The 13,757-nt window shown below is 37.3% G+C and overlaps 1 protein-coding gene across 1 annotated transcript in view; it reads left to right on the forward strand.

The window, feature by feature from the left end:
* The first annotated feature begins 184 nt into the window (after positions 1–184).
* The window catches only part of LOC110443727 (E3 ubiquitin-protein ligase AMFR-like), a 22,183-nt gene continuing 8,610 nt past the window's right edge, over positions 185–13,757 (forward strand). Inside the window, exons 1-11 of the mRNA XM_021488103.1 lie at positions 185–700; positions 3,717–3,809; positions 5,684–5,848; positions 6,230–6,382; positions 6,695–6,735; positions 6,940–7,072; positions 7,319–7,452; positions 9,563–9,673; positions 10,168–10,355; positions 10,594–10,706; positions 11,377–11,502. Coding sequence (XP_021343778.1) covers positions 386–700; positions 3,717–3,809; positions 5,684–5,848; positions 6,230–6,382; positions 6,695–6,735; positions 6,940–7,072; positions 7,319–7,452; positions 9,563–9,673; positions 10,168–10,355; positions 10,594–10,706; positions 11,377–11,502 — 1,572 coding nt within the window. The 5' untranslated portion in view covers positions 185–385. The remainder of the gene's footprint in view (positions 701–3,716; positions 3,810–5,683; positions 5,849–6,229; positions 6,383–6,694; positions 6,736–6,939; positions 7,073–7,318; positions 7,453–9,562; positions 9,674–10,167; positions 10,356–10,593; positions 10,707–11,376; positions 11,503–13,757) is intronic.

Raw genomic sequence — 13,757 nt, forward strand, 5'->3', positions numbered from 1 at the left:
GTTTAATTAACAGAGAGCAAAAAAAAAATAGACGATTCTTCGCTTCCGATTTTGTGAGATTAGGGATGCAATCCGTGTCGTTATTTTTCTTATAATTCGAAACTGTGGCAATATCAAATATATATTTACTTTCGATGTTTATGCTTTTCTGTGAAATAATGTTACTATGATTCAAAAGGTGCGATAAATGACTCTGATTGTGCTTATATCAAAAACAGTAATGAACAATAATTTCATCACCCTTCAACAAAAATACGAAAATAAAAAGTAGCTTTATCTGGAACCAAAATGATGTCGAAGCCGCTTGGAAGCAGCCTCTCCGTACTTGTTTGACAAGATTCACATAGTAATCTAATGAAAAGGAAGCCATAAATAACGTAATAAGATGCCAGTGGTGTATCTTGAGCGGCTTCCATTGCCAAGTCTTCAGACATATTCGGCGATATCGGCAATTCTGTTGTCATGTTCGGTGTTTTACGCGTATCAAGTTGTTGTCAGTGTTGAGGAAATTTCCAAAAGTGTGACTGTTGATTTGCCAGCACCTGCAAGTATCCCGCGTGACGTGGGGTCCATCCTAAACAAAAGAGAAGATGCGTCGAGTATTGAGCCTGTTGAGGAGTTCATGAACTTTACCCTACCATATGACAATCTTGGCTGGAATATTTTCCATGTCCTCACCACAGAAGGGTGGTGTATTTGGGTAAATACTATATTAAACCATACACATACACAGTACTAGAAATAAAGTACTCAGTACTTCTGTAGAAGTAAATTAATCAGTATCAGGGCTCACCCCAGACCTAAAAAATCAGTAGCCAAAAAAGTAGCCATGTTTGAATTTCAGTAGCCAATTTTTTTTATTAAACAGTGGCCATACTTTCTCGGCCCCCAACCCCTCCATAAAATCATTAAATATTTAATATTTTTTGAAGTGCAATCCTATTCAATATGATGTTAAATTAAGGAGTACTCTATTAAATTAAAAAAAATGTTATACATCATGTTTATAATTTAATCCATAATGTGATATTTTTTTAATCCTTTTTCAGATTACATGGCTGTTATTTTAAGAAAATATAACTTAAATTAAAATGCTGAAAATTTCCACCTGAACTTTTTTATTTACTTTTTTAAAAGAGAGAAAAATCAGCCTTTATATCTTTTTCTTGACACAGGAATTGTGAAAAAATCTAGCTTGAAAAGTTCAAATAAGATATTCGCCATTCCGTGCCTTCAATCAAAAAATAAAACTATTAAAATCCAAATCAAAAGTAGCCTCAGTGATGCAATATTGATAATTATTTTTCCTTTGTTTACATTCACCGTAATTCATGTTTTATGTAAAAAAAAAAATATAAATATAATTAAAAAGATCACACATTTCAAATGTAAATGGCAGTAGAACACATTTGAAAGAAAAAGGACGAATTTATAACGATATTGATCAACCCTTCGAAATAAATCGGGAGCACATCACGTCGCGCAACATGGCCATTCCCGTGCACGTGTCGTCAATTGGCACCTATTACAAGCGACCGTCAAAGTAATTCTGAACGGTTTGCTGTTCTAAAAACTGCATAACGGCGATGCTAAATAACTTTTATCGATCACTTGAAATTCTAAAACGTCTAACCACAAAAGTACACAGTCAGATACGATATAGGGCCTATCGTTTGAGGTTATCTGAAAGGCCAAAAATCAGCACTTCGACATGGTGTTTCAAGGCGTTACTTATACTTTCTAATCAAGCATATCGGACGTTTTTGTGCTTACTACGGTACTGGAAAAGGTAAATGAATACCATGTACACTAATTTAGATATACTGAACCCGTAAATTTGTTGGATGCGGTGTTTGAACGAGTTTATCAGATCGGCTTACGGCGTCATCAAATGTACGTGTGCGAGACCACCTAAGTGTGACTATATATCGGACTGTTTTCTCAACATCAAAGGGTCATCCAATTAACTTGACCCCACTGTCCATAATTATTGTACAAGAATTATAACACCTCTTGCCATCTGAAGCTTGATAATCTACTTTACAACTTAGACAAAAGCATTAACTAACTCGCAGTCGTACAGCGCGCGCTGATCTGTGACGGCCCTGATTATGTTTACGCAATCAGTGTCAGCCACAATACACACGTGAGCTCGAGTAGAAGGATCGTTTTCTGCGACAAAGATACAGAGTTTCCCCATTTTTAAAAACTTAGTAGTCAATTTAGTAGCCACATCGAATTTTTAGTAACCAATAAAAAATAAAAGTAGCCAATGGCTACTTTGGCTACCGACAGCGTGAGCCCTGAGTATCAGGGAAAAAAATTGTATGGAACGGATTACTTTTTATACACATATATAAAGCTCTGGGTCATATTGAATATCACATGAATTCTATGGCTGAGACTGAGATATATATATTTTACTTATAGTATAAAGTAATGAATTAATTTCTTTGAGCCGTTTCATGAAAAAAAGAAATTCAATTCACTTCAAAAGTATTTTATTGACAATACATATATAATAAAAACATATAAGTTAAAATTAAAGAAGATGTTAGAACAGTATTGACAAAAGAATCAGACAACAGGCTATATGCCTATATCGGTCTTCTATTTCCGGTAGCCATGTACAATGATTAAATATATAGATTGTTGTAAAAAATATTTAAAAAGATGGGCCAAGGAGCATCATTCTCCCTTTCCTTCAAGATTCAAATGCAAAATCCTAATTCAGTAACTGCCAAATGCGTAAATTAATACAATTTGCGACCATTGAAATTCTCCTGTTTACATTCAACAGTTTCGGGAACATATTTCATTGCTTTCTAATCAGTGTATGATATGTATTTCTCTCAACCATGCATTGATACATGATACATGTGATAGAAATTGACGTTTTAAGTTCGGCATTTATTGGTAGATAGAAGTAAGCATTTTATTTTAGCAATGGGCATTAATATAACCAGTGGCGAACCCAGACAGGTTTTTGGGGCTTCAGGAAACCCCCCTGGCCTGAGAATTTTCCTTAAAAATCATGTATTTTCACCATTTTCCTCAATTTTTCCCCACATGGAACACCCCGATAGGTCTCTGGATCTGCCACTGATAAAGCATTTCCCATATTTCACACCAGCTTTCAATACATTTATGGAGGGAGACTTTGCTGGGTGATGACCAGTAGCCAGGTAGTCTAAATGGTTAGAACGTTATGTCCAGATATACAGGATTTGTATGCCCTGTGTGTACATGTTTAAATCTGTAGCTGGCCCCATTTCATTTTCCCTGCTCTAGTTATGGTGGTGCTTGTGACCAACCAATTTTTTAAGGATTGTTTTGGCTTGGCAAGAGGGGGTGCATATGTTTCAGTACTCATACTTGTCGGTACTTTCATGATTTTTTTTCAACTTTTTTTGTCACTTGACTAACATTATTATTTTGTTTACTTTATTGCATGTGTCTGTGTATATATGTGTTGCTGATATATATATAATAATATATTTAATGATTTTATATTATAAGATTTTTCAGCATGCATGTATTTTTTTGTCTTTATAAAAAAGTACTGAATCATTCTATTCTTGAGTACCATATAACTACCATCTGCTAGGAACCAAAACACCTCGAGTATTGATAGGGTATACGTAATTAAGACATATATATATGTAATTAAGACAAGTGTACAAATCAGCAGCTCACCATTGTGATCTTACTTTCAGACACTGGTCAACACTGCCTATTGCTGTTTGATTTTTCTGGGGAAAGTGATTCAGAAACAAGTATTTGGTGACCTCAGAGTCAGTGAGAGGCAGGTGAGTAATGTGTGACTAGCTATAGAGTAAAGTTGCCCTTCAATGCACAGAAACAGTCTGCTTATGGTCATCGCAAGCCTCTTTGACAACACTTCACAAATGTTTCCTTGTCTTCTGTATAGATTTTGTGTACTGTTAATTAATGTACATAGAGTGGGGTAATTAGTAGGGTTCAATATTTTGACAGAGCTGTGTAAAATTTCATAACAATCAGCCTGTCTTTTATAGCATTTCCATGTTGGCGCCTACCAATTATATGGAACCTACCTGTTAAGTATATAGGCTCATGTACATGTTATCTACAATGACCTTGCACAACTGAACACTGTTTTCACAAAAACTCTGCCACACATCTGTCCACTACGATGTATCCTTGTTTCATATGTTGACGAGGAACCTTCATCGACCTATAAAGTTACGTTATGTTATGACTGGAAATGTGTAATATGTGTAGTTATTAAAGTCAGACTTCCTTCTAACAGATGACACACAGCATAAAGAGGAGTGCATTGTACTTATAGTTCTACAATTACAAGCTAGAAGTAATATTTGTGTACACACATGTATCTGTATTACACACATTGAGTCATTTGCAATCTGATTGCTATCAGACATGAAAACCTTTGTATGATTGTGCTTAGAATAGAATGATATTCAACTTGAATCAAACAAACAGTAACAAAGTTAGGTAGGTTTGAATAGCTAGTGATATAGCTTTTTAGGTCACCTGAGACAAAGTCTCAAGTGACCTATTGCGATCACCTTTTGTCCGTCGTGCGTCCGTAAACAATTTACATTTTCGACTTCTTCTCCAAAACCCCTGAACCAATTTCAATGAAATTTTGCAGGAACCTTCCATGGACAAAGGTCAACAAAAATAGGGGCCGGTTTAGTCCCAAGCCCCCAGGGGCCTGAGGGGCGGGGCCAAAAAGGGTCAAATTGACCAAAATTTCAAAAATCTTCTCAATACCCAGATATGGTAGAATCAAATACTCTTCATAGATGGAAGGGTCTTTATGTGCTTTACCAAAATTGTGAATTTCTTGACCCTGGGGTCTCACGTTTCCCCCTGGGGAGGGGGTAAACTTTACTATATTTTATATAGGGAAATCACATTTTGGACCAACATTTGTTTAATTTCCATTGGAAGTAATTCAATTTGGGTTAGCATTATCAGTATTAGGTAGCAGTTTGATAATAAGCACATATCAGCCCTGACTGGGGCTGATGGGTGGGGGCCAAAAAGGGTTGAATTGACTGAAATTTCAAAAATCTTCTTCTCAAGACCCAGATATGGTATGGTAGTATCAAATACTCCTCATAGATGGAAGGGTCTTAAGGTTTATGACCCTATGGTCTAACGTTTACCCTCTGGGGAAGGAGGGGGGGGGCAAAATTTATTATGGTTTATAATGGCAAATGATACTTTGAATATTACATGTTAATAACTTGATTGGAATTATAACCTTGAGTTGACAGTTTGATACTGAAAATTTTGAGCCAGCCCTACCCCCAAGGGCTGTAGGGTGGGGCCCAAAGGGGTCAGTGTGCTAAAATTTCTTCATTTTCCTTGTTTAGAATCAGAGGTGCTAGTTTCAAATACTTTTAAGTCTGAAATCTGTATGCTAGATATTGAATAAGGTTGTTTTATTGTTTTTTGTCACTTTGAATAATATTTCTGTTCATGTTAAAAACAAAATCAACTCTCTGTATAAATATATCAGGTGACCGTTAAGGCCCATGGGCCTCTTGTTATTTGAAGCATCCAATTCATGCTATGTAATACAAATTTGCTTGTTATGTACATTATAGTCCACAAAAGTCTCACCTGTTTTATGTTACATATTTCAACAACCTTTTGTTTTCTTTTGCAGCATTTGAAAGATCGAATATGGAATTTCCTGTTCTACAAATTCATCTTCATTTTCGGAGTGATGAACGTGCAGACGATGGATGAGGTGGTAAACTGGGTGGCTTGGTTCACCATCCTCGGCTTCTTTCACCTCCTCATCCAGCTGTCCAAAGACCGCTTTGAATATGTATGTCACATTCTGCTAAGTTCATTGTATATTTTGGCTTTATAAAGGCAACCTTTTGATATAGCATTGCTTTTAAATAGCCAATGTTTAAGTGTGATGGTTTTGTAGATGATCAAGCTACATCAGTTGTGAATTATGAAGTTTGGCAAGAAGACTTATTTACATCAGTTTTATATTCGAAAATTTGAAAGATAAACTTAGTTAATAGATATCAGTACATGCAGTAAATTGGAAATTGAATACATGTACCTCATGTTCCTTCTTCATTGCATTACCTGCAGAAGACACATTATCTAAAATATAAATTTAGATATAACAATTATTTATTTACCCAGTTCAGGATTAAGTATGTTTAAGTCATTTTTGTAAATAATTTTGTAGGTGTCTTTCTCACCGACGACACCTAAGTGGTTCCACTTGAAGTTGATCTCCCTCCTGAGTGTGGTATTATTGTGTAGTGCCACCCTGCTGGTGATATGTATCTATGTAGGCATGTATGCTGGGCTTACAGTCCTAGCTTTCATGGCAGCAGAGGTAAGACTTCTATACATAATAAAGACATCTGTAAGCCTGCTGTGTGCACTGGTTTTGCAATTCTTATCTCATAATTTGAATATTCCACAATACTTTTTACTGTAGTTTCATCTTAAGCATCGTTAAGATTTAAAATCTACTGACGTGGTAAAGACAATGGAATTGATTATCTGACAGGCCTTTTATGGTACTGGTACTTTTGATCAGTATGTATTAAAATAATAATCTTATACCTGACACTGAGATTTGTATTAGATTTATAAAACTTGTACAATGATAAGATAAAGATTTTGAATTATTATTATATTGTAGTGCTTGATCCTAGGCTTTCGGACCCTCTATGTTATTCTGCGGTAAGTCATCCACATATCTTATCCACAATAAAGCAATGTCTTCTTTTCAATGCTGTTGCTTCAAATATTGTTTCATCATCTTTAAGGATCAATGGAAGATTTGGTTTGGAGGTGAATATCTTATTTGATGCATAGTATACCTGATGTACTGGTACATAAATATTTACAGGTAGTGTTACTATATTTAGATGTGTTGTATTTCAGGTATGTGATACACCTGGTGGACATGAATATGGAGGGAGTGTGGGAGAACAGAACAGTCTATATCTACTATGCAGAGCTTGTGTTTGAACTGTCTGTCCTCTCCGTGGATTTCGCACACCACCTACACATGCTGGTATGTTCGTGGATTATATTTTGTGCTATCTCAGCCTCATAGTTTGATAATAAATGTAAACAATGTTTATTCATCATAAAATGTTTACTCTCCTGGTAATATATTATCAATATGGTTAGCTTTAAACTATATAAAAACAATAATCATCTATGAAGCGAGCTCAACATTGTATTTCATATAATTTGTTAAGGTCTTTGTTAATATCAGGACAGAAAGATTGTAATAGAGTTGTTTTTTATTTTCCAGCTGTGGGGTAATTTCTTCCTCAGCATGGCAAGTCTTGTGATCTGTATGCAGCTTCGTTACCTTTTCTACGAATTCCAGCGCAGAGTCAGAAGACACAAAAATTACAGAAAAGTTGTGAAAAATATGGAGGCTAGGTAACTAAACACAACAAATTCATTTGGAAGATTTTGTAAAATACCATCAACTAGTGATAGTGACTTGTGATCCACCTACTTTTTCTGGTCTTCACTACGTATCTTAACCAGACTCCTCCCTCCACCCATAAAAGCATTCAATGGCTGTCAGCTGTGTGTCCATTCCTTGCCTTACTTCTTGTTAGCTAACCTGGTCCGAAGGACCAAGGTGAGCTTATGCCATACCGTGGCGTCCGTCGTCCGTACGTCAACAATTTCTTTAGACGATTACTTCTTCTTAACCACTGGTTGGAATTAAACTAAATTTGACTGGAAGCATCCCTAGGTGGTGGGGATTCAAAATTGTACAAATGGTGGGACTGACCTCCAAGGGGGCTGAGGGGCGGGGCCAAAAGGGGTCAATTTGCCCATATTGCTTTAAGCGACTTCTTCTCTGGAACTAAGAAGTGGATATAAACCATATTTGACTGGAAGCATCCCTAGGTGGTGGTGATAAAAAATTCTACAAGTGGTGGGGCTGACTCCCCAGGGGGCTGAGGGGCGGGGCCAAAAGGGGGCAATTAGGCTAGAGCTACAAACGACTTCTTCTTTAGAACTGTGCACTGGATATCACTCATATTTGATCAAAAGCATTCCTGGGAGGCAGGGATTTAAAATTGTACAAATGGTGGGACTGACCTCCAAGGGGGCTGAGGGGCAGGGCCAAAAAGGGTATTGGGCTATACTGCTTTAAGTGACTTCTTCTCTGGAACTAAGAAGTGGATATAAAACATATTTGACTGGAAGCATCTCTAGGTGGTGGCGATTCAAAATTGTACAAACGGTTGGGCTGACCCCCCGGGCTAAGGGGTGGGGCCAATAAAATGTATTACTTGGAAATGGTTAAGATCCCCACCATATAACCATATATACAATGGCTGAGTATAAAGAGAAGAATGCACATCTGCTTCCAGGATGTCCCTAGGGTCTGGCCCCACCCTTGGAAACATAGTCCCTGGGCCATAACTTTAAAACAATTGAGATCCCCACCCCAAAACTATATATACAAATGCTGGGCATAAAGAGACGAATGCAGTCATGATATTAGAATTGATCCCAGGGTCTGCCCCACCCTTGCAGACTTGGCCCCTGGGTCATAACTTTGAAATGGTTAATAATCCCAACCCAAAATTATATATACAATTGTTGGGCATAAATAGACGAATGCAGTCATGATATTAGAATTGATCCCAGGGTCTGCCCCACCCTTGCAGACTTGGCCCCTGGGTCATAACTTTGAAACGGTTGAGATCCCCACCCCAAAACTATATATACAAATGCTTGGCAAAAAGAGACAAATGCAGTCACGATATTAGAATCGATCCTGGGGTCTGGCCACAACTCAAGGGACCTAGTTTCTGAGTCAAAGCTTGGAAACAGTTGAGATCCCCACCCCATAACCATACATAAAATTGCTGGGCATGAAAAATCTAATATAGCTATGCTACAAGGATTGGCCTTGTGGTCTGGCATATTCCCTTGATCTCATTTGGAGAATAGTTTGCCATTATTACTTAGGTATCCAGGTGAGTGATGCAGGCCCTCTGGGCCTCTTGTAATTACTCTAGCAGCCATATTTCTTGACAGAAAATGCCTTTGAAATGTGTTGATCAAGTTAGCATAGTTGCAAAACACTCTGGAGAAAGAAATTTGGAAAATTACTGGTTGTCTTCACTGGTTTTAGAGTACGGTATGCCAGGTAAAAAGTATTAGGTTTGCATGTAAATAATATCCAAGATACCGGCTAATCCTATTTCCATTTTTGCCTATTTATAAAATTTGTTTCAATGAGCTATGTAATTTATTAGAGTTTACTGTACATTCATTTAAAGATATTCTTTTGGAAATTTCAATCGCAGATACTTTATACATTATTGTAGTAAGAGATCAGTTTGTTCGATGGTGTTCCTGTTGTTAAAATAATTTAATTGTATCCATATCAGGTATGTCTGTTCATCTACTGAATGACAAATCTAGCACTTCCCTGAACAATGGCTGTGCTCATTGATTTTGACCAGACAAAACGTCTGTACTGTAAGAAGTTTGTATGAAAGATGTATGTTTATTGCAGATTCTCAATGGCTACTACTGATGATTTAAAAGATAACAATGACAACTGTGCCATATGCTGGGAGCCAATGGAAACTGCTCGCAAACTACCATGTGACCATCTCTTCCACAAGTATGACCTATTAAAATATTTGTACTACAAAGACACCATGTAACTGGGACTGAATATTATAACTCTTTAAATCTTGATAAACATGTAGCACTTGATGTTGTAGTCATGTTCCATTGTGGTCTAATAAGCGATTTTTGCAGCATTTTAATGATTCCTTACCATTGTAGATGAACTATTGATATTTTGTAAATGCATTTTAACTTGTAACAATATTTTTGAAAGTTTTTGATATCCTCAGTTGGGTTATGTATGTGGTACACCTGTATTAACCCTGATATTTACAAGTACACTGTACTAATACAATTTAACAAAAATATTTAATTGGAACATCCCACTCTCTAAGGAAGTTTGATTTTTAGCTATACTATACTTATATGTTTCCTTAATAGTATATATTTGTGTAAAAATATTTTGGTTGCTTTATATCATTATGTGCGATGCAGTTTTCTTCAATAAATACAACAAAATATGATTATTTCCATTTGCTGTGACAGTGGTTGCCTCCTTTCATGGCTGGAACAAGACACATCCTGTCCAACCTGTAGAACAACACTTAATGATAGTCCGGAGGAACCGCCACGGGAACATGTTCCTGATGCGCGGGGTGATGCCCCCATCAACACACCACCTCCAGGACAGCCAATCAACCGTGCCTTAACCAACCATTTCTTCCACTTTGATGGTGCTTAAAAATATTATTTTCTTATCCCTTTGGCTTGATAATACTGACAAATATCCATTTTCCTTCTCTGTAACTTTGATGGTACTTGCAAACTATATTTGTTCTCATTCTTAACCCATCTTCATATGATCTTAGCTGTTGCAAGAATGTGAAACCCTTGGCTAAAATATAATTCATTCTCAACACTGGTTAGTTTTTCTGAATCTTTGCCTAAATTATAATTCTGTTTTTTTGACAGGATCAAGATATGTGAGCTGGTTCCCTAGTTTCTCGGTCGAGGTGACCCATACACAGCTGCTGCCCCAGGGTCAGCAGCAACCGCCCATACAGACCTCTCAGCTGGACAGCATGGTCAGTGATCCACACTGTTTACAAAATTAAACATTATTGTATCATAGCCCCATTTGCCATTTTCCACTTTTAGACCGATAAGGCATGTAAAAAGATCTATCATTTATCATTGCTCAACAACATTTATAAGCTTAACAACATTTATAAGCTTAACAACATTTATAAACAAGAGCTGCGGTACCTCCAGTAATTTCACACAACCACACAGAAGTAAAATATCATAAATGCTGTATTTTCCTGAGTTTGTAAATCATAGACTGATATTCTGTTCTCCTTGCAGTAATTATTTTGAAACATGTATCCTTCAAACATCTACTGAATGCTGTCTCAATTGTTTCTTTATGTTTAGTAAAATATGTCAACTTAATATTTAAATTATGAACATCAGGTAGTGGTTACCCAGCGAACACAAGTTTTGTCATTTGGATTTACTGTTTTATCTTCAATCTTATATGGTATGCTTCAAAAAGGAAATTATTAAGCAATAACCAGTTAATCTTTAGTAACATAGAGACTTAGATATCTTGAATTTAAGGTCCAATGAGACAGTTCATTACTGTGTTCTGAACATGAAACACTGGAAACTGTGCACCATCTCCAAGTTTAATCATGTTCCTGTTGACTTTTACATTAACATGAATAATTAAAAGAAATCTTATCTGAATTTTAGGCAAGACAGGTGGAGACAGTGTTCCCTCATATTCCTCTAAATGTCATCATGGATGACTTGAGACAGACACGCTCCGTTGACTTTACAATAGAAAATATCCTGGAAGGGAGAGTGCAGGCACCACTGGTAAGTGTTGACTTTACAATAGAGAATATCCTGATAGGGAGAGTGCAGGCACCCCTGGTAAGTGTTGAATTAACAATCGAGAATATCCTGATAGGGAGAGTGCAGGCACCCCTGGTAAGTGTTGAATTTACAATCGAGAATATCCTGATAGGGAGAGTGCAGGCACCCCCCTGGTAAGTGTTGTAGGTCTGTTAATTTTACAATCGAGAATATCCTGAAAGGAAGAGTGCAGGCTCCCCGGTAAGTGTTGTAGGTCTGTTGACTTTACAATCGAGAATAACCTGATAGGGAGAGTGCAGGCTCCCCTGGTAAATGTTGTAGGTCTGTTGACTTTACAATCGAGAATAACCTGATAGAGAGAGTGCAGGCTCCCCTGGTAAGTGTTGTAGGTCTGTTGACTTTACAATCGAGAATAACCTGATAGGGAGAGTGCAGGAACGTATTAAAGTGTTGTAGGTCTGTTGACTTTACAATCAAGAATATCCTGAAAGGAAGAGTGCAGGTTCCACTGGTAAATGTTGTAGGTCTGTTGACTTTACAATCGAGAATATCCTGATAGGGAGAGTGCAGGAACATATTAAAGTGTTGTAGGTCTGTTGACTTTAGTAAGTGTTGTTGGTCTGTGACTTTACACTAGGGGACACAATGAAAGTTTTGTCATTTTGATTTACTGTTTTATCTTCAATCTATTACTGAATGTTTAAAAAAGGAAATTTTTAAGCAATTTACAATTAATGATAAGTAACATAGAGACTTAGATATCTTGAATTTAAGGTCCAATGTGACAGTTCATTATTATGTTCTGAACATGAAACACTGGAAATCATGTGTAGGTCTGTTGACTTTACAATTGAGATTATCCTGGAAGGGAAAGTGCAGGTCTGTTGACTTTACACTAGAGAATATCCTGGAAGGGAGGGTGCAGACACCCTGGTAAGTGTTGTAGGTCTGTTGACTTTACACTGGAGAATATCCTGGAAGCAAGGGTGCAGTCACCCCCGGTAAGTGTTGTAGGTATGATAATCAAAATATCTTTCTTTGTCCTACTGTCCGTTATGATTGGTGTAGATAGATCTAAGAATCTGCCATTGAGTGCAAACTCATTCACCCCAAGCCCCATGGCTGGTGAATTAAATGACATCTAGCAATCTTTTTTTTTATTTTGCCTTTGATGAAATCGACTCTCCTAACATTATATTTTGAAACTTCATACATACATATGTATGGGTATATCATGTCATGAAACACTGTCCAGTTGGCGAGTCTGTGCCCTAGAGGTCAGTCAAATGTCAAATAAATGCTTGTTCAGACAGAAACTTCTGATTGACACAGCTTTTCAATTTTTTTGAAATGCATATTGGTAAATGTGTGTATCATGACCATACTACATCCTCAATATCCAGGGGTTACGTAACGCCTACTTTCGCTCTCTACACCGCTGGAATATGTCATAGCAAAATCGAAGGCTCAATGTGCAGCACCTTGTGGATGAGACGAGAAGACTAGTTTGGTCCTTTGATGTACATCAAAAGAATCTCGCGGTCATGTAACGGTAAAAAATGACAGGCTTTGAAGTCGGGCGTCGCTCCTTTTTAATCTTCAAAGGACAAGTATCAGCCTAGTGATTGGTCAGGGTTTTTTTACCGGACACCACTCAAATAGCTAGCCGCGTGCCTTCATTTCTGCTATGACATATTCCAGGGGTGTAGGAAGCGAAAGTGAGCGTAACCCCTGGATATTGTGGATGGATTATACTATAGCTTGTCATGTAACGCTCAGATCACCCAAAAGTCCCAAGTTGTTGTAAGGTCAAATACGGTCGATATTTTTCAGCACCATAATTTCAATGTTATAATACACATGGTCAGCATTTCTTAAATGACACATAGAGGAGCAAGGGTAGGTAGGGGAGGAAGAGAGATGGCTTACTTATGTAGTAAGCCCAAATTTTCATTTAGTTTTTAGGTCACCTGAGACAAAGTCTCAAGTGACCTATTGCGATCGCCTTTTGTCCGTCGTCGTCCGTCGTGCGTCCGTAAACAATTTACATTTTCGACTTCTTCTCCAAAACTCCTGAACCAATTTCAATGAAATTTTGCAGGGACCTTCCATGGACAAAGGTCAACAAAAATAGTTGCCAGTTTAGTCCTAAGCCCCCAGGGGCCTGAGGGGCGGGGCCAAAAAGGGTCAAATTGACTAAAATTTCAAAAATCTTCTTCTCCAAAACCCCTGAACCAATTTCAATGAAATTTTGC

Source organism: Mizuhopecten yessoensis, unplaced genomic scaffold, assembly GCF_002113885.1.
Source record: "Mizuhopecten yessoensis strain PY_sf001 unplaced genomic scaffold, ASM211388v2 scaffold716359, whole genome shotgun sequence".
Taxonomy (NCBI): domain Eukaryota; kingdom Metazoa; phylum Mollusca; class Bivalvia; order Pectinida; family Pectinidae; genus Mizuhopecten; species Mizuhopecten yessoensis.